At 44.4% G+C, this 26,342-nt stretch overlaps 1 protein-coding gene across 10 annotated transcripts in view; it reads left to right on the forward strand.

Moving 5' to 3' along the window:
• IKZF1 (IKAROS family zinc finger 1) overlaps positions 1-26,342 on the forward strand; it is a 314,542-nt gene that overhangs the window by 250,677 nt on the left and 37,523 nt on the right. For all 10 annotated transcript variants that reach the window (XM_078688103.1, XM_078688104.1, XM_078688095.1 and 7 more), the window contains 2 exons: positions 21,152-21,319; positions 24,017-24,142. In XM_078688103.1, coding sequence (XP_078544229.1) covers positions 21,152-21,319; positions 24,017-24,142 — 294 coding nt within the window. The remainder of the gene's footprint in view (positions 1-21,151; positions 21,320-24,016; positions 24,143-26,342) is intronic.

Below are 26,342 nucleotides of genomic sequence, written 5' to 3' on the forward strand. Positions count from 1 at the left end.
GATATCATCCCCCGCGCCTGGTCGGACCATGCGCTTCTGAGCTATTGGGTCCCAAAGGACGGCCAACTATTACAACCACCCCCAGAGTGGAATAAGGTGCCTAATTTGGAAGAATATAGGCGCCGACAACCTAGTAGAAACTCTACTTAGGTTCCCCACGCGCCCACATTTAAATCAGGAAATTTAGACCAAAAGAGCGAGGCCATGACCGATACCCTTCGCCAAGCCATAGATAAAGTGGCCCCGGAGAGAAGAGTTTGAGCGAGAAATAAAGGGAGGGGGGCTCCCTGGTTTAGTGAGACCCTGAGGGAACTAAAGCAAAGCCTCCGCCATGCTGAGAGGCGATGGCGGAAAGCCTACGAGACAGAGGAGCTGGCAACATATAAATCCTGACTAACTCTATATAAAAGATCCGTTATTGACAGAAAGGCCGAATACTATGAGGCGAAAATTTCCACCGCTCCAAACAAGCAGAAAGAAGCTTTTTACATTTTGAAAGAACTCAGCCAAAAATCCAAAGTAAAAGCTACAGATGCTTCCCTAAACTGTAATACCTTCCAGACCTACTTATTACAAAAAGTCAGGGATATTATCTCAGAGATCAACAACACTCCCACCAACCAGAACCCCTTAGTTCAACACCAGGCCCCCGCCCTTGACAACCAACTCACTGCCTTCCCACTACTCGATTCCACTTCACTGACACAATTAATGAATTGTATCAAATCAGGCTCCCCTGCTGACCCCTGCCCCGAGGATTTCCAATTGGCCTTTCCTGGCCTAGAAAAGAGTTTCTCTCACTACTGAACAAGTCCCTGGAGGTTGGCCACCTACCCTCCAACTTGAAGGAGGCTAGAGTAATCACCCATCTAAAGAAATCGGGAGCCAACGCGGCTATCCTCAAAAACTATAGGCCTATTTCCCAGATTCTCTTCCTGGCGAAAGTGGTAGAACAACATGCTCTCAAAACTCTCTCACTTTTCCTGGAAGAACTCCAACTACTCCAAATACAGCAACTAGGGTTTAGGGCTCACCACAGCACCGAACTGGTGATGCCCTCCATCCTGGACGACCTCAGAACCATGGCTAATAATAAACAACTGAGAGCCCTGATCCCATTAGACCTATCGGCGGCGTTAGATACGGTCAGCCATGCCCGGCTATTGGATCGACTAACAGCCCTAGGGATTCAGGGGCCGGCACACCAGTGGCTAGAATCCTTCCTGACGGGGGGATCCCGAAGGATTCACTTGGGGGAACAGGAATCAGACAGTGGCGCCCTTACCTGCGGCATCCCCCAGGGCGCAGCCCTGTCCCCGCTCCTCATTAACATCTACTTGCAGCCTCTGGTGTCGGCCCTTGCCCATATGGACTGCGGTGTCTTCAGTTATGCAGATGACACCCAGCTCATTTTCCGGATTGATAACTCCACCAATCCCCAGGAAGCGGCGTAAAATATTCTTAGATTTACAGTAAACTGGATAACGCAAACTCATTAAAAATGAATCCTGAGAAAACTGAAGTCCTTGTCATCCCTACAAAAGGCAATCCGTGGAGTTAATGCAGTGGATAGTAGACAGTAACGGAAACTTGTCCCCCTCCTTTCAACTGCCGCCTTACAAATGATTGTGTCGGCCACAATTGTCTCCAGACTCGACTACGGAAATGCCCTATATTTAGGCCTCCCTCAAAAGCTTATTCATAAACTACAAGTGGTACTTAATAATGCAGCTAGGCTGATCTTTAGTTTACCAAGGCGGGCCCACGCCTCTCCTCTGCTGTGCAAACTACACTGGCTCCCCATCAAGCAGAGAGTAAAGTTCAAGGGCCTCTGCATTGCATATAAAGCGATCTATGGCAAAGCCCTGGTCTATATTAAGAAACGTAGGATGCACTCTGCGATCCTCTGAGGCCTGCCACCTGGCCACCCCAGGATGCAACACGGCATCTAAAGGGGGCAGAGACTTTTCCGTACTGCTCCCACAACTCTGGAACCAGCTGCCCGACCACCTGCGCAAAGAACCATCTCTCCTCCCTTTCAGGAAACAACTTAAAACGCTCCTGTTTAGGGAGGCACTGGATACTGTATAAACACACCACACTGTTGGGCTATACATCTGCCTATGACCTCTGGCCACTCCCCTTAAAGCGCTTAGAGACCCGCCGGTGATTAGGGCTATATAAATATCAATATCAATTACAATTACATTTACATGTCTCCTTGTTCAAGCAATACTCCCCTAGCAGGACACTTCATTCCACCGTGACTTTTCTGTTTAGCTACAGGACATATTATCTCTGGGTATTTGTGCATGTTATAAAATCCAAAATCAATCAAACAATTGCTCAATCAATCAGTCAACCCAATCTGCTGCTGAATAAAATGAAAGAGAAATTCCTGGCATTCTGTAAATACTAAGACTCAACCATCTGCATCAAAGAGCATCACCAGCATAGGTGAACTAAGTAAGAAACATAATCAAGACATTAGCTTCTGATATGCTAATCAAAGACACTAAGAATTGCACCTATAACTGCCCATCGACATTCTGCAATTCCAGCAATTTCTGATCAGAGATGAGAGACCCTACCTCATGCTGGGCCCCACCACTAGACTAGCATGAACTAATTCTACACACCTTCACAATACATCTTTGGTGTGCATTTCTGAGACTTCCCTTTTTCACAGTACCCTGAACAAACATAATTTGTTATGACTCCACTCCTGCTACCTAACTACTCAATTTCCTACTATCTAATATATTAATTGACTAGTGCATTATTAGTAGGAATTGGGTCTCCCAGGTATGTTTTATTAGTACCATCATGGGTATCAAGGATTAAATTCTACCCTACCCTTCATAAAATGTAATCATGATGCCTCAACTTCGGTACAGGCCCTTTCTGGTCTGTTACCATGTCTTGGACACTCATAAATATTGGCTATTTGCAATTCTATTGTCTTCAATGTCTTTTGTCTTTAACATCCCTTGTCCTGCATATATACTTTACCTTCCCAGTTCGGAGCTAACAGCTTGACCATGAAGTTAGATCTCATGGGTCGGCGTTACACCACTAATAGGTACAGAAGGACAAGTAGACAGCCATTTATTTAGATTATCTCATTACCTATGCTCCAGTACCAGCCTGCACAGTCAATCAATCAATCAATCAATCAATCAGGGTTTTGTAAAGCGCACTACGCACCCATGAGGGTCTGAAGGCGCTGGGGGTGGACAGCTCCGTTCGGGTCATTTGAATAGTCAGGTCTTGAGGTCCTTCCTGAATTGGTGCAGTGTCTGGTTCTGTTGGAGGTGAAGGAGGAGTTCCATCCAGGTCTTGGCTGCAAGGTAGGAGAAGGATCTTCCAACTGCTCTGACCCTGTAAAAACGTGGGACGGTGCCTAGGGAGAGGGCGGCTGAGTGGAGGTTTCTCTAGGGGGCGTGGAAGGAGATTCGGTCTTTGAGGTATTGGGGTCCGGTGTTGTGGAGGGACTGTTGTGGAGACAGTGTGTCTCTAATGCACTGGGCCTATGCTGGCTCACCCCGTACCTAGAAAGGCATGCACATAATCATATACAGACCAGTAGAGAAAGAGCACCTGCTAATATCTTCTAGTGTAGTGCTTGGTTGAAATGGAGTCAATATGGCTAAGCATACAGCAAGTCAGCAGTGCTTCATTTTAAGCGACAAGGTGCAAACAGTGCACATCGGAGCTAGATGTTTACTCCCATCCGTTTCAGAAATGATTCAATGTTGGGTGAAAGGTACTATGACCCCTAACTGCATAATCACGTCAATGTGTCCAGAACTGCTGCATTTGTTATGCCAAGGACCCAGTGTGGCTATCAGTAGATAGGGCAAACATTTTCTGTGCCCACCGACAGATAAGTCTGTGACCCTTTGCCAGATTATGTGCTGACGATGGTGCTGTAGACCTCAAGGGTACTCATGAGTTACTGCTCCTGTTCTGAGGTAAAAGTTTCAGAGATTTGCATGTCCCACAGTTTGGACAGATATGTAGCCTCTTCCAGAAAACTTAAGGTAAAGTTTTAAACCATCCTGCTCTTCCATTTGTCACAATGTAGCATGAATCTTGTTTTTACATGTTTAGCAACCTCATAAGAACATTCTGTTGTTTCTTAAAGAAGATACCTGTTTTAGTTTTCTGATATAGGGAGTGCTGGTAGGTTCTGGGCTGCATTTGGGGACATATGGTAACTTCTAGGTGAGAATATAATTACACTTTGGATTTGCCTGGTTTCAGGAAACACCAACCAGCATTTAAAAAATTAAGTATAGAGCCCCTTTGATGATCCTTTCCTGGAAATACCTTGTGGGAGGGATATTGTAAGTGCGATTACGACTTTGGCTGTCCTACAGCTGACGATGCAACTCTCCATCTGCTGTAGGATCGCCAAGCTCTGGTGAGACCATTCACCAGATTAGGAGGTAAATCCTGGTCTGGCAAGCCGTCCTGTGAAGGTCTGACTGCGGCGGTCTCGTAGAAGAGCCTATCATGCAGACTGCCACAGTCAGAGTGCCCACTGCACCTTCCTGCATGGTGTGACAGGGGAACATCGTTTACAATGCGGTGAAAACACCGCGATGCCTTTAAAACGATGCCATTACAACGTAAGTCGTTACTACGACTTGCGCTGGATGGCGCTGTTGTATAAGGAATATTGCAATTTTATATTCCAACACCTTCCCTACTGTTACGTGGACTGGTGTTGGAATATAAAATTATATTATTCCACAATCCACGCCCTACAACGCAAGTCGTTGTAACGACTTGCGTTGTAATGGCAGAGTTGTCATGTACCGCGATCTAAAAGATCGCGTTGTACTGACATACATCCGTGTGACATACATGCCACACTGTGCAGAAAAGGAGGTGCAAATCCAGGTGGCAGTACATGTGCCCCCCAGCATGCACCCCCAGGACCAAATCTAGCAGAGGGCCCTGTAAGGGCCACCTTAGTTGCCATTCCACCAAGCTTTATATGGTGGGTTCACCACCATGAAAAGGGCAGTGAAATGGCAACTCGGAATATGCGTGTCGGTGCCGGCTGCGGCACCGCCAGGATATTCCTGCCAGTGAAAGATCCCAGCGGTGTAGGCGTTCTTGTGGCAGGCTGACCACCACAGTCATGATACTGCGGGCAATCCCTCAGTGTGGCGGTGATTGGATATCCACCAAAGGTTCAGGACTGCCGAACTCGTAATTAGGCCCCTACTCTCTTTTTTTATGTTTTACCCCATATCACACAAAGATTCACTAAATGCTCTTGGGCAAGAAGTTAATGTGGTCTTTTAGCCATTTGGTCTGTTGGTCATAGTTGATACTCGCCCCATGTGTCAACCTCACAGGGATTTCATGATGGCAGGAGGAACCTTAGGAACTAGGTGCCCCAGCCAATAACTGCCTCAGGAGGAGGACATGCACTGAATGTATGCACAGAAACGTGGAGTCAATCAAGTGATCCGAAATGAAGTACAAGAGTGCAGATTTCTAGCACTTTTAAGCATAGTAATAGAATGGCCACCAGGTACTGTTTCTCACCACCATGTGAAGTATGGTCAGCATCCACCATATACACCTCCAACTTTTAGGAGTGTTCATGTGCCACTCACATGATAACTATGGTAGCTTTGAGCTTAACTCCTGACTTTTTCTTGAATCCAGCATAGCCTTCAGGTCCATGAAAGGACACCGACATAACCTTCGCACTCGCCCCCACCTCCCCTCCTTGTACCAAATACATCATCATACTGCACTCCCATTCTGCCAACTAAATAACCAATACACACTTCTATCTTGTTGTGGTCATTTGTTGGCCGCAGATTTTATTTTTGAATACAGTGACAATATACATAACGTTTGCATTTTGCTGTTTTAGTTTCTTTTGCCCTTGCGGGTCGTTTTTTCCTTTTGGTGGGTTGGATTTGGGTTCCCCTTGTGCGGAGGAGAGGGGTAGCTTCTGTCCCAGGAGTTAGGCCATGACTCGCTACCTTCCGGTTCTGGTTGTGCCCTGCCATCCGGCGGGGGCTGGGCTGCGAGCGCCGTCTCTGTTTTGCTACCCCCCTTTTTCGGTAAGCCGCCTCACCCAGCCGTGAGGCATCTGAAGGTGAGTGATCTTACCCTCTGCCCTTTGGCCAGCTCTCCCAGCCGTGAGGCATCCCAAGGTTAGTGGTCCCGTCCTGGCACACCGCCCTCCGGTGTGCCTGATTACCAACCCTAATCCGGGTAGTTCTCCGCCACGTCTGCCCCTATGTCTCAGCCTGCGACCTTGCTGTTCCTTTGGTGTGGGTGGGTGGGAAGGTCTGCTTCCGGTGCTGCTTCGACCATGGACATGGAGCTCACCTGGGGGAGCAGCCTTATATCCCCCCTTCTCTTTGTCTTGTGGCCTGCTTGCAGCTAGGCCCCTCATTGGGGGGTTCGTACCTCGCTTCCCCCCCCATTGGCCCCGGCGCCCACGCGGGGGGGGGGGAGGGGTGTGTTGTGGTGAGCCCGGTCTGGTTTCGCACCCTTTGTCTGCCAAAATCTGGAGTGCTAACTTATTTGTTCCTGGGAGAGGAGAGGGGCACGGCGACCATTATGGCGCCGGCTGTCGAGCCCCCACTTCGTGGAGGCAGCCTCTGCGATTCATAGGGTTACTTGTACAGTAATATGTTAAAAGAGTTTTGAAAATGGCCTGGCGAACATAATCGTTTGTAAGCAACACAGCTGGTGTTTGGAGTTAAGACATTGAAAGAGTTATTTCCCAATGAATGCCATCAGGTCTTCAGATATTTACAACAAGGGGTGGTGATGGACAGAGTCTCTGAATTAAGCAGAATACTCTCACCCAGTCAAGAGATCAGGGCTAGATCCAACACCATTTTTTAGCTCATTGTACCATCCCAGTTTCAGAACCTGGCTGTATGCAAATTAGTCTGTCCCTGGCCCAGTGCATCATGGGAACAGGGCAGACCAGACTACAAAAGCCAATTCTTACACTGGGAAGGAAACAAGCTTCCAGGGACCGGTTTCTGGCATTTCAGCCGTCTTCGGCCCGGCTTGCTTGAATCCTGATGGTGCAATGAGCAAGGGACTCACATCTGAGTATACCCTTCCACGCTTAGGGTGGACAAAAATATTTACAACAAGGGGTGGTGATGGACAGAGTCTCTGAATTAAGCAGAATACCCTCACCCAGTCAAGAGATCAGGGCTAGATCCAACACCATTTTTTAGCTCATTGTACCATCCCAGTTTCAGAACCTGGCTGTATGCAAATTAGTCTGTCCCTGGCCCAGTGCATCATGGGAACAGGGCAGACCAGACTACAAAAGCCAATTCTTACACTGGGAAGGAAACAAGCTTCCGGGGACCGGTTTCTGGCATTTCAGCCGTCTTCGGCCCGGCTTGCTTGAATCCTGATGGTGCAATGAGCAAGGGACTCACATCTGAGTATACCCTTCCACGCTTAGGGTGGACAAAAATATTTACAACAAGGGGTGGTGATGGACAGAGTCTCTGAATTAAGCAGAATACTCTCACCCAGTCAAGAGATCAGGGCTAGATCCAACACCATTTTTTAGCTCATTGTACCATCCCAGTTTCAGAACCTGGCTGTATGCAAATTAGTCTGTCCCTGGCCCAGTGCATCATGGGAACAGGGCAGACCAGACTACAAAAGCCAATTCTTACACTGGGAAGGAAACAAGCTTCCGGGGACCGGTTTCTGGCATTTCAGCCGTCTTCGGCCCGGCTTGCTTGAATCCTGATGGTGCAATGAGCAAGGGACTCACATCTGAGTATACCCTTCCACGCTTAGGGTGGACAAAAATATTTACAACAAGGGGTGGTGATGGACAGAGTCTCTGAATTAAGCAGAATACTCTCACCCAGTCAAGAGATCAGGGCTAGATCCAACACCGTTTTTTAGCTCATTGCACCATCCCAGTTTCAGAACCTGGCTGTATGCAAATTAGTCTGTCCCTGGCCCAGTGCATCATGGGAACAGGGCAGACCAGACAACAAAAGCCAATTCTTACACTGGGAAGGAAACAAGCTTCCGGGGACCGGTTTCTGGCATTTCAGCCGTCTTCGGCCCGGCTTGCTTGAATCCTGATGGTGCAATGAGCAAGGGACTCACATCTGAGTATACCCTTCCACGCTTAGGGTGGACAAAAATATTTACAACAAGGGGTGGTGATGGACAGAGTCTCTGAATTAAGCAGAATACTCTCACCCAGTCAAGAGATCAGGGCTAGATCCAACACCGTTTTTTAGCTCATTGCACCATCCCAGTTTCAGAACCTGGCTGTATGCAAATTAGTCTGTCCCTGGCCCAGTGCATCATGGGAACAGGGCAGACCAGACTACAAAAGCCAATTCTTACACTGGGAAGGAAACAAGCTTCCGGGGACCGGTTTCTGGCATTTCAGCCGTCTTCGGCCCGGCTTGCTTGAATCCTGATGGTGCAATGAGCAAGGGACTCACATCTGAGTATACCCTTCCACGCTTAGGGTGGACATAAATATTTACAACAAGGGGTGGTGATGGACAGAGTCTCTGAATTAAGCAGAATACTCTCACCCAGTCAAGAGATCAGGGCTAGATCCAACACCGTTTTTTAGCTCATTGCACCATCCCAGTTTCAGAACCTGGCTGTATGCAAATTAGTCTGTCCCTGGCCCAGTGCATCATGGGAACAGGGCAGACCAGACTACAAAAGCCAATTCTTACACTGGGAAGGAAAGAAGCTTCCGGGGACCGGTTTCTGGCATTTCAGCCGTCTTCGGCCCGGCTTGCTTGAATCCTGATGGTGCAATGAGCAAGGGACTCACATATGAGTATACCCTTCCACGCTTAGGGTGGACAAAAATATTTACAACAAGGGGTGGTGATGGACAGAGTCTCTGAATTAAGCAGAATACTCTCACCCAGTCAAGAGATCAGGGCTAGATCCAACACCGTTTTTTAGCTCATTGCACCATCCCAGTTTCAGAACCTGGCTGTGTGCAAATTAGTCTGTCCCTGGCCCAGTGCATCATGGGAACAGGGCAGACCAGACTACAAAAGCCAATTCTTACACTGGGAAGGAAACAAGCTTCCGGGGACCGGTTTCTGGCATTTCAGCCGTCTTCGGCCCGGCTTGCTTGAATCCTGATGGTGCAATGAGCAAGGGACTCACATCTGAGTATACCCTTCCACGCTTAGGGTGGACAAAAATATTTACAACAAGGGGTGGTGATGGACAGAGTCTCTGAATTAAGCAGAATACTCTCACCCAGTCAAGAGATCAGGGCTAGATCCAACACCATTTTTTAGCTCATTGTACCATCCCAGTTTCAGAACCTGGCTGTATGCAAATTAGTCTGTCCCTGGCCCAGTGCATCATGGGAACAGGGCAGACCAGACTACAAAAGCCAATTCTTACACTGGGAAGGAAACAAGCTTCCGGGGACCGGTTTCTGGCATTTCAGCCGTCTTCGGCCCGGCTTGCTTGAATCCTGATGGTGCAATGAGCAAGGGACTCACATCTGAGTATACCCTTCCACGCTTAGGGTGGACAAAAATATTTACAACAAGGGGTGGTGATGGACAGAGTCTCTGAATTAAGCAGAATACTCTCACCCAGTCAAGAGATCAGGGCTAGATCCAACACCGTTTTTTAGCTCATTGCACCATCCCAGTTTCAGAACCTGGCTGTATGCAAATTAGTCTGTCCCTGGCCCAGTGCATCATGGGAACAGGGCAGACCAGACAACAAAAGCCAATTCTTACACTGGGAAGGAAACAAGCTTCCGGGGACCGGTTTCTGGCATTTCAGCCGTCTTCGGCCCGGCTTGCTTGAATCCTGATGGTGCAATGAGCAAGGGACTCACATCTGAGTATACCCTTCCACGCTTAGGGTGGACAAAAATATTTACAACAAGGGGTGGTGATGGACAGAGTCTCTGAATTAAGCAGAATACTCTCACCCAGTCAAGAGATCAGGGCTAGATCCAACACCGTTTTTTAGCTCATTGCACCATCCCAGTTTCAGAACCTGGCTGTATGCAAATTAGTCTGTCCCTGGCCCAGTGCATCATGGGAACAGGGCAGACCAGACTACAAAAGCCAATTCTTACACTGGGAAGGAAACAAGCTTCCGGGGACCGGTTTCTGGCATTTCAGCCGTCTTCGGCCCGGCTTGCTTGAATCCTGATGGTGCAATGAGCAAGGGACTCACATCTGAGTATACCCTTCCACGCTTAGGGTGGACATAAATATTTACAACAAGGGGTGGTGATGGACAGAGTCTCTGAATTAAGCAGAATACTCTCACCCAGTCAAGAGATCAGGGCTACATCCAACACCGTTTTTTAGCTCATTGCACCATCCCAGTTTCAGAACCTGGCTGTATGCAAATTAGTCTGTCCCTGGCCCAGTGCATCATGGGAACAGGGCAGACCAGACTACAAAAGCCAATTCTTACACTGGGAAGGAAAGAAGCTTCCGGGGACCGGTTTCTGGCATTTCAGCCGTCTTCGGCCCGGCTTGCTTGAATCCTGATGGTGCAATGAGCAAGGGACTCACATATGAGTATACCCTTCCACGCTTAGGGTGGACAAAAATATTTACAACAAGGGGTGGTGATGGACAGAGTCTCTGAATTAAGCAGAATACTCTCACCCAGTCAAGAGATCAGGGCTAGATCCAACACCGTTTTTTAGCTCATTGCACCATCCCAGTTTCAGAACCTGGCTGTGTGCAAATTAGTCTGTCCCTGGCCCAGTGCATCATGGGAACAGGGCAGACCAGACTACAAAAGCCAATTCTTACACTGGGAAGGAAACAAGCTTCCGGGGACCGGTTTCTGGCATTTCAGCCGTCTTCGGCCCGGCTTGCTTGAATCCTGATGGTGCAATGAGCAAGGGACTCACATCTGAGTATACCCTTCCACGCTTAGGGTGGACAAAAATATTTACAACAAGGGGTGGTGATGGACAGAGTCTCTGAATTAAGCAGAATACTCTCACCCAGTCAAGAGATCAGGGCTAGATCCAACACCGTTTTTTAGCTCATTGCACCATCCCAGTTTCAGAACCTGGCTGTATGCAAATTAGTCTGTCCCTGGCCCAGTGCATCATGGGAACAGGGCAGACCAGACTACAAAAGCCAATTCTTACACCGGGAAGGAAACAAGCTTCCGGGGACCGGTTTCTGGCATTTCAGCCGTCTTCGGCCCGGCTTGCTTGAATCCTGATGGTGCAATGAGCAAGGGACTCACATCTGAGTATACCCTTCCACGCTTAGGGTGGACAAAAATATTTACAACAAGGGGTGGTGATGGACAGAGTCTCTGAATTAAGCAGAATACTCTCACCCAGTCAAGAGATCAGGGCTAGATCCAACACCGTTTTTTAGCTCATTGCACCATCCCAGTTTCAGAACCTGGCTGTATGCAAATTAGTCTGTCCCTGGCCCAGTGCATCATGGGAACAGGGCAGACCAGACTACAAAAGCCAATTCTTACACTGGGAAGGAAACAAGCTTCCGGGGACCGGTTTCTGGCATTTCAGCCGTCTTCGGCCCGGCTTGCTTGAATCCTGATGGTGCAATGAGCAAGGGACTCACATACAGCCAGGTTCTGAAACTGGGATGGTGCAATGAGCTAAAAAACGGTGTTGGATCTAGCCCTGATCTCTTGACTGGGTGAGAGTATTCTGCTTAATTCAGAGACTCTGTCCCTCACCACCCCTTTTTGTAAATATTTTTGTCCACCCTAAGCGTGGAAGGGCATACTCAGACATGAGTCCCTTGCTCATTGCACCATCAGGATTCAAGCAAGCCGGGCCGAAGACGGCTGTAATGCCAGAAACCGGTCCCCGGAAGCTTGTTTCCTTCCCAGTGTAAGAATTGGCTTTTGTAGTCTGGTCTGGTCTGCCCTGTTCCCATGATGCACTGGGCCAGGGACAGACTAATTTGCATACAGCCAGGTTCTGAAACTGGGATGGTGCAATGAGCTAAAAAACGGTGTTGGATCTAGCCCTGATCTCTTGACTGGGTGAGAGTATTCTGCTTAATTCAGAGACTCTGTCCCTCACCACCCCTTTTTGTAAATATTTTTGTCCACCCTAAGCGTGGAAGGGCATACTCAGACATGAGTCCCTTGCTCATTGCACCATCAGGATTCAAGCAAGCCGGGCCGAAGACGGCTGTAATGCCAGAAACCGGTCCCCGGAAGCTTGTTTCCTTCCCAGTGTAAGAATTGGCTTTTGTAGTCTGGTCTGCCCTGTTCCCATGATGCACTGGGCCAGGGACAGACTAATTTGCATACAGCCAGGTTCTGAAACTGGGATGGTGCAATGAGCTAAAAAACGGTGTTGGATCTAGCCCTGATCTCTTGACTGGGTGAGAGTATTCTGCTTAATTTAGAGACTCTGTCCCTCACCACCCCTTTTTGTAAATATTTTTGTCCACCCTAAGCGTGGAAGGGCATACTCAGACATGAGTCCCTTGCTCATTGCACCATCAGGATTCAAGCAAGCCGGGCCGAAGACGGCTGTAATGCCAGAAACCGGTCCCCGGAAGCTTGTTTCCTTCCCAGTGTAAGAATTGGCTTTTGTAGTCTGGTCTGCCCTGTTCCCATGATGCACTGGGCCAGGGACAGACTAATTTGCATACAGCCAGGTTCTGAAACTGGGATGGTGCAATGAGCTAAAAAACGGTGTTGGATCTAGCCCTGATCTCTTGACTGGGTGAGAGTATTCTGCTTAATTCAGAGACTCTGTCCCTCACCACCCCTTTTTGTAAATATCAGGTCTTCAGAGACAGACACATCCGCTTGCACTTAGCCATAATTTAGTGTACCAATATTGAATTAACAAGAGATCCTCAAGGCACCTCCCACCTTGTCAACCCTGCTTTATTTCGCATCACATTAGCAAGAAGGACACATAATATTTGTAGCACATGTGAATGTTGGTCTTCGAAAGCGCGGTAATCCAAAATAATGTAACTTTTCAGTTTGGTCCTTGCTATAAAAGACCACAAACTAGTCCACTGGTGATTCTGAAAGTGGAAGGAATTTATGTGCATAAACAGCCGGTAAGGATATTAACTTAACATTCGATATTCATTCTCTAGAGCATGTATCTGCATCCCCAGCCCTATTATTCACTTTTAAGTGCCTTTACACTCTATGTTTTGAAGTCACTCGGCTTGCAGAAGACTTACCTTGGTATGCTGTTCACAACACCCTGTCTAGCTGCCTGCGTTACTTCCAGCTGCTATATGAATAAACGCCCAGCTGGAGATCCTGCTTCTCCATTGTTACTGGAGACACCAGTTATGGACTGCATAGGTCTGAGGTCACACTGCAGATGCATAGAGTGTTTATACTTGGTAGTGTGTTTCTCTTTCACTGTGTCAGAGGCGAACAAAGGACCAAGGGGGTATCCATTTTGGGAACAAATAAAAATGTTGCACATTTTGTATTTCTATTTATCAAATATTCAAACATTCATTGGGAAATACTATGCACAGGATCCGTAAGTGGTACTCACGATGATCAGCTGATCGCTGGTTATGAAATCTGAGAAAGTAGTTCCCACCCATGATGCCATTTGGGGGCCACTCATTAGTTAAAGAAACTAAAGATGCCTGACAGCATGAAATCGGGGATGAGGAAAGCCTTAGTTATAAAGCTTCCTAATCGGGAAGCTGGCCTTGAGTGCCATCTTAAATTTGTTAAATGTTGTAATGACCTCATTTACAGTGGAAGTACATTCCCATGTGAGTGTGGTTGGATGGCATTGAAACTGAACTATGAGGAGGCATAGACTGAATTTATTAAATGCAAGTGACTGATGTGATAGGGACATTATTGGGCAGTTTGATGTCATTATGAGTTTGGCATGATAAGGAGTACTAATCATGCAACTAATTAAGTCTCAGGGAAATAAACCTGCACATTGCTTTGTCTTGTTCAAAGAGCTACCCTACTAGGTGTTGGAAGGAATAGATTAAAGTAGTGCAAGGAAAGGTAAGCAGAGTGTATGTGAAAATGTGATAGTGAAGAGGAATTTTGTGGATAGATATAGAGTCCCTAAAATGCCTGTGCCAGTCACTGACATAAAATACCTTCTGAGTTCAATACGTTACATGGGTGGCTTCTTCCAATTTGCTGCAGATGGGATAAGGTAGAGGAAAATAGTAGAAACTAAAGAAAGCAAACCCCTGCTCGCTGAGCCTTGATTACGTTCTATTTCTAGTGCTATTCTCGTGTCTTCGAAGGCCAAACATACAAGGGAAGTGTCAAGAAAGCTCACACAGAACAAAAGGTGAAAGTTGGTATGCTTGAACTAAACTCAGTCCCTGATAATCCCTCTGTGCTGCGATTCAGTCAATCGTTTTTATGCTCCCTGTGCTATCACAGACAGGGACAAAATACATGCAACCTAGATTTGCCCTTCTCCAGAAAGGACAGTCCAGTACAAATCCCTAGACGACGCCCTTTCTGTACAAAAACTCAAGCAGTCGCGGGCATGTTTCAGTTGTATTGGGCCTCAAAGTACAGGTATGTAAATATCACTTCTCAGCCAAAGGCACTTGATGTGGATTCCATGTCCTAATGTCTAATCATATTCACCCACTCACTTCCTCCATTATATCATCTCAATCTCTTCTCCATCCCCATTTGTTGTACATCTTAGCACTTAACGTGTACATGTTTAACTTACTCAGTGCTTCTTTTTTGTCTCAACTAGTAAACACCATCTCCCACACCTCTCTCAGTTTCTATTTTTGTGTCAACTAGCAAACACCATTTTCCTCTCCTCGCTCTATATGGAAACGCCCGATCCATTTTTCTTAAGAGCGTTTAAAGAGGAAACAGAAACAGAAAGCCAACAGGCACTGGCAAATCCAATAGATCTGAGTCAAATGCACTATGTGCTAATGCATGCAAAGACATGCAGGCATAAATGATGCCTCCATGTAATAGCACATAAAAGGCCAACCTCTCGCTGCTTTGGCAGTTTACACTCCCTTTAAACGAATGGGTATTTAGTTTGATGTGCATTCAGAGCAGAGGTGCTTATTTACTCACTTAAATTATGAGTCTGAATTTGCAAAGACTAAGGAGCATATTTACAAGCTCCTTTCGCCACTAGAACATCACTTATTTTGACACTTTGGTGGCATAGTGCCAGTTCACATATTTACACAGTGGCGCTGAGCCACTTAAAGTGGCTTAACGGCACCTTGTAAATATGCCCCTTTCCGCCACAGTCCTCTGTGGCAAAGGGTCATGCACTGCGTGTTGTAGTGGGCATTCCACTGCAACACCCATTGCTTTTTGATACTGCCTCAGATTTACAAGGCTGAGGCAGCGCCAAAATCTAATGCCAGACAATACTTGGTCTTAGTATGGCGATGCTTGGAGAATGTATTAATCTCTCTTAGTATTTTGCTCTTTCCATGTGTGCTGCAGCACACATGGAAAGATCAAATCACCTTTAATGGATGTTTATGTGCAGGAAGATAGTCCTTACTGCACATAAACAATCGCTCCTGCAGCGCAGGCAACCTTGCAACATAGCAGCAGGGTGCCTGGCACACAGCAGTCAGGCTTAACTCAGAGGCAATGTGCAAAGTATTTATGCAGCACTTCAAACAGTAATAAAGTGAAAACACAACACAAGAAAAATTCCACATCAATTTAGAAAACAAGAGGAAACATTAATAAACAAATCAAGACTATAACAACAAAAATCCAGTCAGTAGAAATGGAGATATGCAGTCTTTAAAACTTAAGTGAAAATAGCGCCTAAAAGCACAAGGTGCCAACTATGATTATCTGGTCGTGCTGGACCAGGACGAAGTCACAAGTTCAGTCTGACTGCAATAAAGCATGGGACGGCTACAGGGACCCACTTAGACCCGCTGAACACAGTAATTTAATCCTGGTTGGGAAAAATGCGGGGGATCCGTGTCGGGGATGCATCACGTTGCAGAGCCGATGTGTGGTCCGAGCTACCAAACGAGAAGATGTGTCGCGCGACAGCAGTACCAGTACAAGGCGATGTACTTACGTGGAGAGGCCTCACACAGTGGCGGTTCCTATGGCTCTGTTGGGCAAGGAGATGTGCAGCGATTGGCGATGGAAAGTTCTTGCATATGGGAAGTCCGCACAGCAGGTGAGGCATGAATTCCAAGGGCGATACATTGAGCAGCAATGATGGTGCAACGTTTTTGCGGGAAATGCACCACAGAGGAGATGTGTTGGTTCTGCTGGATACAGAGATGGGCTGGCAGAGCCCACTTCTAGTGGTCCAGGACTGGGTTGGGACCACTTGGGATGGCAGGGCTCACAGATGGCAGAGTCCATGTGCTGCGTTCAAGGTGGTTGGAAGCTTGTTCTAACTCTGAGGCTTCAGATCAGCAGGCCGGCCAACTTGCCCTTGAATTTACTTTGGGGTCCTGGATGCAGGTCCAGGCCATCTGACCCAGGCAAAAAGGCATCAGAGCAGCAGCTCAACACAGCAGAGCAGCAATCCTGCAGGGAAGAAATACAACAGAGTGGCAGTCCTTTCAGCAGCACAGCAGTCTTTCTTACTGTTCCAGAAGTGTATTGAAGAGTTGCATCCAAAGGACCTAATATTTATACATGGTGCCCACTTTGAAGTACAGGAAGCTTCTAGAGGTTTCCACGCCCCTGACATGTCAGGCACCCCCTTCCTTCATGTCCTGGCCCAAGCTTTTCTGAGGTTACATAAGACCAGTGACAACCCCTTTGTAATAGTGCTGAGGCAGAGCCTGTGTGATGTGCAATTGTGGTAGGTGATAGCTCCAACCCCTGAGGAGTTAACTCAGAGTGGCCCAACCTGCCAACATCTATATTCCCTTTGTCTCAATGTCTGGAGGAAATACACAAATACCAACTGCTACCAACACCTAGTCCTGTGTCCCAGGATCAGACTGCAGGCTCCAAATTGTCAGGACAAGAAAATGCCAACTTTCTAATATTGCCATTTTGAGAATTGTGACTAAAGGTCTGACTTTTCCATTAAAGAGGGCTTTTAATAACAATTTGTTAGACACTAAACTTGGGTTGTCAACCTTCTCCCAATAGAAAGTTACAGCTTATTAAATGTAATAAGGTAACTCCAATGTTATCTCATGGGAGAGGTAGTCTTTGCGGTAATGAAAACAAATGTAGGAGTTTTTGACTACCAGGACACTTAAAACTTGAAAGTTCATGTCCAACTTTTTAAATACACTGCACCCTGCAGTCTGGACTGTTCAGAGCCTATGTAAGGAATGACTTATATGTAAAAAAAAGGAGGATTTGGCCTGGTGAAAGGTTTATTTTGCCAGGTCCAAATGGCAATTTAAACTGCACATAGGCTGCGATGACAGGCCTGAGAAATGTTTAAAGGACCACTAATACCATTAATTTTCAGGAACCGGGTGCATGTAGTACCTCTTTATTAGGGACTTACAAGTAAATTAAATATGCCAATTGGGTGTAAGTCAATTCTACCATGTTTTTACGGAGTGAGCACAATCACTTGAGCATTGGTTAGCAGTGGTAAAGTGTGCAGAGTCCTGAAGCCAGCTAAAATGAAGTCAGCACCACGCCAAGGGTGCCTGGTCTAACAAATACATTATACAATTCAAAGCAACTTATTTCATATAGAGTGTTGAGATGCCAACACACGGAACAGTTTGTGCAAATGTATAATATATTTAAAAAATACAAGTGAACAATTGCGGTAGATATTGCTTAATGCAAATAAGATGCCATAGTCCTGGGAGATGGCAAAGTGCCCAAGTGCCAATAAAAGATTTGGTTTTGCACCTGTCAATATTATCAAATCTTGAAATTAAAGAAAAAAGTGCTAAGGTGCTTGTGTAGAATTTGACAGCCTTTTCAATGCTTAGGCCAAGAATGTAAGGCGAATGTTAATCCCATTATAGCTCTCGGTGACTGCTTGTCTACACCAGGGTACCTCCAGTTGAATAAAATGGGCATGCAGCAGGGATCTTCATTCAGAGAGTAGTGCAAGGCAGATACATATTTTATTAATTATTATCTCTTGTGCTTGATGGGACCATCTGCATGATTTATCAGATTACTTATTCAGCCATCGAGGTTGGTGGTTCAGAGTGGGTAAGCCTCCCAGGAGTTGGTTCAAGAAATTCATTTTGCTGTGCTTCAAATAGCAACTAGCCTGATAAGATGGCAAGCCTGGCTCACAATAGCTCTTTAGCATGATCCATGCTTACGATGCCCTTATAATCCTTTGCTTGTCTTCAAGGAAACTAGAACTAGAATAGATGATTTTTAAAATACTGCAAAAGAGTAAACAGGCATCTCCCATAAATCGTGAGGATAAAGGGACCACACGCTGTGTTCAAGGTAGACTCTAAAATGGGATTTGCATGTAATCCAAGGTAGTGTGACTGATGTTACCATATTTAAAGCAACATTTTAAGAACGCTCCTTGCATTGCCAATGGTTGGTTTACTAGCCCAGTCTCAAGTCTTAACTGAGAGGAGTAAGCATTATGGGTCAGACAAATGAGCTGTCTGCAGACCATAAGGTGAGTGTGACTCTCATGTCCGGGCTATCCCACCACACAATGGATTACATCCATACAAGATAGTTGGCAGCAGTTTAGCATTCCGGACATGTAGCAGCTGGTGCATTGACTGACCCCAAATTTCCTTTTGTATAACGAAAAAAGCTGACACCAACAAGGACGCCTTTGGATTTAGTTGACATTTTGTGGGTGGAAAAAACATATCTAGAGTCAACAATGGCCCCAAGGTACATGTATTCCAGAGCCTGCAGAAGCTTTGATCTGTTTCGCACCATGAACCAGATTTTGACTTGGTTCTAGGGAATGTAATTAATGACCTTAGTCTTTTAAAGATTGATTTCAAGATGTGACTTGAAGGTGTATTTACCCAAGGAAACTAGCGGTATTCGAAAGCCTACTTTGGCCCTACTCAACAGAACTATATCATCAGCATTGAGGATGCATGCTAATGGCATCCTGCCCAGTTTTGACTAATGGGCCTTGCTAGTCTCCAGATTGAAGGGAAAGTCAGAAATAATGATATTGAAAAGAGTGGAGCCCAACGCGCAGCCCTGACTCAGACTGATGTCTGTCCAAACCTCATTGATACACCAAACAGCCAAGAGTTTAACTGAGGTGGGAGCAGACACACCATCTATGATTATTTTGAGGAATAAGTACCACAACTTTTTCTAGACCACCAAAGCTGTCTGTAGGCAGACCTAAATGCAGGTACTGCGAAAATCATAAAAGTAGTTAAGGTCCTTCCCACAGAACTAAGAGCCAGCAAGGTAGCGCTCAGGGCCCAACATCTTCATCTCAAGGATGAAGTGTGCTGCAACACTTCTTTATCATACCCTCCTGAATGCTAAACACCATCAATACACCTCACCTGTCCTGTGTCTTCATTCTGTCAAGCAGTGCCCAACTGCTCAGCAATGTCAGTTCTTGTTTTTGCTGCATGGTACAATTCCCAGTGTCATGGATATGTGCCCAGATATAGTCTGGGCAGAATTGTTTCTCGGCGAGGCGCTCATCAATTAATAACTGCAAACAATATCAATATGAAAACGTGATGACATCCGGACCACCTGCCCTATGCATACGTATGCTTGTTGTCATTAACATTACAGGTGCATTGGTTTGCAGTACAGTTTCTTTGCCTTGCCTGTGTGATGCTCTTCTTCAATCACGTGATTTCTGTCAAGTAACACATATGAAAATATGTCAGCATGTTACACAAACATGCAAAGGAGGGACATATAACTTTGAGAGCGTTAATGTATACATTAACTTTCCACCCAATTAGCTTTACTGACAATGGCTGCTTTTCTTTATTTTGTAAAATAAATAGTCGGTGTTAAAAAGATTTGACGGTAAGGTGTATTTACCACCGGTAAAAATGTACCAGCATGTAGTGCTTTGTTAGGGTGAGGGGTTAATGTTCTCGTTAATGCAATCACAACCAACTGCAGAGCATGCAGTGGGGATGGGTGAGTGTACAAATCACTGCAGGCTAAAGAAATAAACAACAAACTGATGTCTGCTAATGAGCTGTAAATTCACACGGAATGCCCATGACCTACATCAAATGAACCTGAAAAAAGGCTTCAGAACCTCCTTGCATGCCTAGCAATATCTCAAATGCAACACCTAATGAACATACGAATTATACATATTGAACACTTTAGATGTTACATCTGTGTTGTTTATTTTTTTTATTATTAATGATTGCATTTTGTATTCGTAAATATTTTGTGCTCATGCTAGTTCGAAGTATTTTGTACTGTGACTGCAAGTCTCCATGACTCAAGAATTGTGTGTGATTTTTTTTGCCTCCATCGCGTTCTTTCTTTTGCTCTTGTTTCACTGTTAATAGTCATCTCCTCTTTCTTGTGGCTCTCCCCGTTACCCTCTCTCTGTGTCCATCCCACCCCGCCTCCTCCCACCCTCATCTCTGTCTCCTGTCTCTTTCCTGATTTGTCCGCTTAAGGACAGACAGGTAATGGAGAAGAAATTGAAAAGGAAAATACATGGGAAAATGTAAATGAAAAGAAGTTATTATAACACTTATAATGAAGTGCCTTTCATTTAAATATAAGAATGTAACGCTGAAATGAACTTGTGATCCTGAAATGCATTTTTAATGAGTTTCCTTTTTATTTGCTGCTTCAGTGGCATATTTTAAAGACCCTTTGAAAAAAGCCACATTAAAAAAAAACCCCACCAAATGCCACAACATGCAAAATTGGATATTGGTTTATTCCAAAACTGCTGATCAGGAAGAGTGGCTCTTCAACACAAAATGTTGCAGTCACTTTATTTAAATGAGTTTGAATTTGCATCGTGATGTGCCATTCTGATTTGGAGGGAAAAAAAATTAGATTTTCAGATCAAATTGACCCAGTCGGTGAAGCGTTAAGGAGCTGGCAGGTCTAGTCTGAAAGCCTTGTGTTATATCAAACCTGCAGCCCTGGAAAGCCGCAAAGCACCAGTGGGGAAACAACCTTCTCGCTGAATTCTTTCTCTTGTATTATGTTGTGCTCTGTTCTCACATGTTTCCTCTCCTTCCCTCTCTCCCTGCAGGGGAACGCCCTTTCCAGTGCAATCAATGTGGCGCTTCCTTTACCCAGAAAGGCAACCTCCTACGCCACATCAAGTTGCACTCTGGTGAAAAGCCTTTCAAGTGCCACTTGTGTAACTATGCATGCCGACGGAGAGATGCTCTCACAGGTCACCTGCGGACACATTCTGGTAGGTGCAGTGCTACAAAATACTATAACAAGTATCTGTCCCACACCTCAGGGTTTACAATAATGACCAGTACATTTAGTTGTGTCAACCTTTTCATTGTTCCCGGCACCGCCATTTTGTGTACATTACATGATGTAGAACATGATAGCAAAGCTGGTAAAACCCTACATTTGTCTTCTTTCCAGTATTTTACCAGGAGACATTCTGTGTGTCATTTTCATTGCACAGCACTTTATCATTCAGGCTGTGTGAAGGAAGCACATTGGTAGCACTGGAAAGTGAAGTTCTATTGCTAACAGATATATATATATATATATATATATATATATATATATATATATATATATATATATATACCATATATATATATATACCATATATATATATATATATATATATATATATATATATATATATATATATATATATATATATATATATATATGGTAACAGTGCACCCTGACTTCTTCTGACCTGGTCAGTATAGTACCTGGCACATCCAGTGGTTCACCAAGACAAAGTTTTTGAATGCAAAGGACAGCTATGTGTCTCTTTGTCCCAAGGCAAATGCCTACTGAGAATGCAGGTAGAGCCATATTTTGTGCATAGTAATTTTAGTCATTCCATGTCCCACTGTCCAGATCAATAAAGGTGATGAAAATTCCATCAAAATTTACCAAAGATTAACACATTGCCCTGTTTCAGTACCCACTCAATCATTGCTCTGAAAGTTTGTAAAGAAGATATATAAATGGAATCCATGATATGACAAAGCAAATCACCAAGCTAAAGGCATCCACTTCCCTGGTGCAAATAGAAATAATGGAGGTGAAGAAGGTGTTCTGTAGGGGACTATGATCAGCTGTTAGAGTCCCATGCGATTATTGGGTTGAATAGAATCTGGTACAGTGCCAATGTCTAAATGGCCATCAAGTAGCGAATTAGAAAAGCCTACTAAATCCAAAGACCTGTTCCTATTAGCTGAAAGGCAGCCAACCAGAATTGCTGAACAATCTTCTGTTGTAACAATGCTGTTTCACTGTCAATCCACCAACAAGATTTTGGCCTTAGTGGCTGCTAAGCAATCAAGGTTAATTTGGGTAGAACCAGATTCCTATTAATTAAAGAGAACCCCCAACTATGGTGTACCTTTTTGAAATTCTGAGCTTGTGCTTCTCCAGACCAAGTGCTCCTAAACTATACTCCGTACCAGTATGGATGACATGTCACTCCTACACCTTGTAGTGCTCTGTCTGATGTAACATTTCATATACACTGATTTACAAACGTATGATTGCTTGTCTCTGTGTAATGTGTGTGTGATGCAAAGTGCTCTGACAACCTACACTGGTATGAGTGGTACTATGTAACGGATGTATGACATCACAACGCATGCAGAGTTTTACTCCGCCTGCCATTACAACGCAGTTTTTACAACGCAAGCCGTTACAACGACTTGCGTTGGGGGGGCGCTGGATAGTGGAATAGTTTAATTTTCTACTCCAACTCCAGTCCCCGTGGATAGTAGGGAAGGTGTTGGATAGAAAATTAAACTATTCCCTATCCTACAGCACCCTCCAGCGCAAGTGGTTGTAACGACTTGCGTTGTAATAGCTGCGTCGTAATGGTAGTGCGGAGTAAAAGTTGCGTTGTAAAGGATGTTCCCCCTATGTAACTAATTAAATCTAATTAAATCCGTCTGAAAGATAGTGGTTATGGAGACTTCAGGGGCACTGTTAAAGGGTGGTGTTGAAGGAATCCGTGGTAGAGGAGCTCATGGGGGGGTGTAAACAAACATTCTCACACAGGGCACTACGCATCCTCTCTATAGTTCCCAGTTCCCTGCTGCTTAGCCAGTGTGAGTGTGATGTAAAGGCATGTTGATAAGTGCCTGTTGGGTTTGAATATCAGTTGAAGAAAGTGGACTGAGCAGCAAGGATGCTGCTCCTGGAGGGGCATTTACTCAGAACCTGTAACCTGCAACTAAGATATAAATTATACAATAAACCTACATCTTAGAATCAACGTGGCTTGGCTACCAGACCACCGGCCAGCAAAGGATTATCTTCATTATAACACTATGATTAAACATTTTTTTTTCCATGACTATTCCAGGCCACCCAAACCTTAAAAATGTACTGGACGTGTGGCATCATTAATTTTTTATGTGTACTGAATTATTCAACACACTTTTGATGTGCTCACCTCAAAAATAGACAAGCAATCATATCATTTGGTGAACTGTCATGAGTGCCTGTGTTAAGAATTAAGTGCTGGTGCTGAGCATCGACAAATACAGGCTCAAATTAAGCACTGTCTGACATCCAAGGAGGTGGTGGGTGGGGTATTTCTAGCCAGTCTATGGGTGGTAGGAAGATGTAAACTGAATTGTCTTTAGATATTTCCGAAAGCACTGGAAGGAGGAGGAGAGATGCCGAGATGATAGTTCTAAAATAGGTGTTATTGTTTGAATGGTTCTCAGAAGTGGGGAATTTCCAGTGACAAAGCATAAAAATGGGTAATAAAAATAGAGAAAAATCAAATCTCAAGAAGCATTCTTAATAAAGCATTTCTAATGTCAGAAGAAAATGTATTTGGTGGATCTCAGTAATGTGGTTAAACACTGCTCAACTGCTCTCAAATCAAACTTCAACTTAAAATCTGTTGTGTAATTTTTCATAAATATTCACTTTACAGTTGGCAAACCTCACAAGTGTGGATACTGTGGCAGGAGCTATAAGCAACGCAGTTCTTTGGAAGAACATAAAGAGCGATGCCACAACTACCTGCAAAGCATGGGCCTGCCGGGCAACTTGTACTCAGGTAAGAAGCTGAGCAGTAAAAAGTCTTCAGAACCACAACCAACCAGCTCAGGTCCCACTTTAGTTTCTATCTGTCACATATATAAGGGTCTGAAACTACATATATTTTTCCACCGTAAAGGTTTTCAGGTGGGCATCTATTGGTGGCTTTAATGTAAGGCATATGGGGCCAGATGTACTAAGATTCAGTTCACAAACGCAGAAACTAAATATGCACCTTTTTATTGCAAATCGATTTTGCATACCAACTTATATACTAATAAGTCAGTTCACAAATAGGAAATCGTAGTCAGTCACATATCGTTCGGAGTAGTGAATATTTATTAGCCGGGTTGCAATTTGTGACTCACTTTGATTGTTCACTATCACAGTTTTGGGGGCATGCAGATGTCATCAGATTACTATCTTTTTCAATGAGTTTTTAAAAAGAAGTCATTTTTTTTTAAAGCAACCCAATTTTTTTTTAAAGGAAATGGGTCAGCTTTAAGAAAACGTTTTCTTTTTTGAAAAGTTTCAGTTACATTTGGCATTGGTCATTCGAACCAAGCCTATTTCCCCTGAAAATTGTACACCAATTTGCAAAGGGAAGTGATCCAAAGGCGACACCCATAATGAACCCCTTTCAAATTGTGATTTGTATTCCATTTCTACACCAATTTACCGATTTGGACTGACTTCTCCGAATTGGCAAATGGGTTGGTAAATCCAAAACTGCTTTTCAACAGTCGTGCACCCTATGATTTAGCAAAACAGAGGATTTGCTTCTATTAATCATTACAAAGTTTGTACATCTGATCCATGGACATTGCATAGCAACACCACAGTGTTACAGGATATCCTAAAAAAAATTGCTAAGTGAAATTAACTGAGCAAAGTAGCCTTTCTGGCTATCAAGTTTTGAGTAGATGGTTAAACGTTCACAAAGCATTTACGTTTGTGTTGATCTCTACAGTGCCCTAGCTCAAATTATACTGAGAAATATATTTCACTCTCCCTCTATTCCTGTCTATATATACACAGGTAAATTTGCCTGGCTGAACACTGCCTAGACATGAAAGTGTATAGCTAATGCACTTGGTGGATAGAAGGGTTATCCATCAAGATTTTGATGAAGTACCCAATCTGTCAAACTCTAAATCAGGTCTTAATTTCTTTACTTGCCTATAACCCAAAGATTAAAATGTCCTCCTGAATGCTAGATTTTAGAAATAACTGTAATTGTGGCAGGAGAAGACCTGGACTAGCCGCAAGCAACTGACACCTTAGGTGAATCATGCATTCATTACCAATAAGCTTTTTTTCATTTAAATTATTTTAGAGTTTTTTACCCCCAAATTTTAAATTTCACTGAACTTGGTGCTCAATAATTTTGCCTAGTTCTAAATGGACAAGGCACCCAGTAGTAAGCAATATCTTCCTGAGCAAAAGACAAATAGACAGTCAAGATTATGCCATATCAAAGCATCAGTCCACAAAAATGTTCAATTCAAAATATTCTCAGGTAGTTTTCTTCTGTATTTTCTTGTTTCTTTTATCCTGTTCACAGCTGTTGATGTATTGTACATTGGTTCATGATAATAAGTTGATATAGATGATATCACCAAAATGTAGCCTGTAGCCGACACGTGTTTCGTCTCGGGGGAATCACCCGATGACTTCCTCAGGTCAAGCGCTATTTTCTGAGAGCAGATCCACCACATTCCAGGTAAAACCTGTGTGTGGTCCCATATAATATGGGTCTAAAAAATCTTTTGTATAATTCGTATCCTTTAAAGGTCTGACATGTTTTTCTAACAAATAATTCGATCAGACTTAAAATCTGGTCCGGATTTATGTGAGTAAAAATATATCTTCCCGGCAATCGGTTCCAGTATCATTTTGTCCAGGGGGAAGATGTTTAGATGGAACCTTGAAATGATAGATCCAACCGGTTTACCAACAAAATCCAAAGCTATCTCAGTAACCACACACAAGCCATCCGTAAATTCTCGTTGTCCGTTATTGATCTTTTCATTAAGGCACCCAGTAGAGTGACATTTTGAGTAAAGAATGTTCAGATTTTGGTAAAGTTACAAATGAGTATCAACAATAGTAAGGTGTAGGGGTATGTGAAAGTGTGTAATATGTTTCTCAGAAGATCTTGTGAAATTTAAAATGATGCTTTTATAGTTAAATGTGAATTGCAAGTATTTTGCAAGGCC

The sequence above is a fragment of the Lissotriton helveticus genome, chromosome 4_1, assembly GCF_964261635.1.
Source record: "Lissotriton helveticus chromosome 4_1, aLisHel1.1, whole genome shotgun sequence".
Taxonomy (NCBI): Eukaryota; Metazoa; Chordata; class Amphibia; order Caudata; family Salamandridae; genus Lissotriton; species Lissotriton helveticus.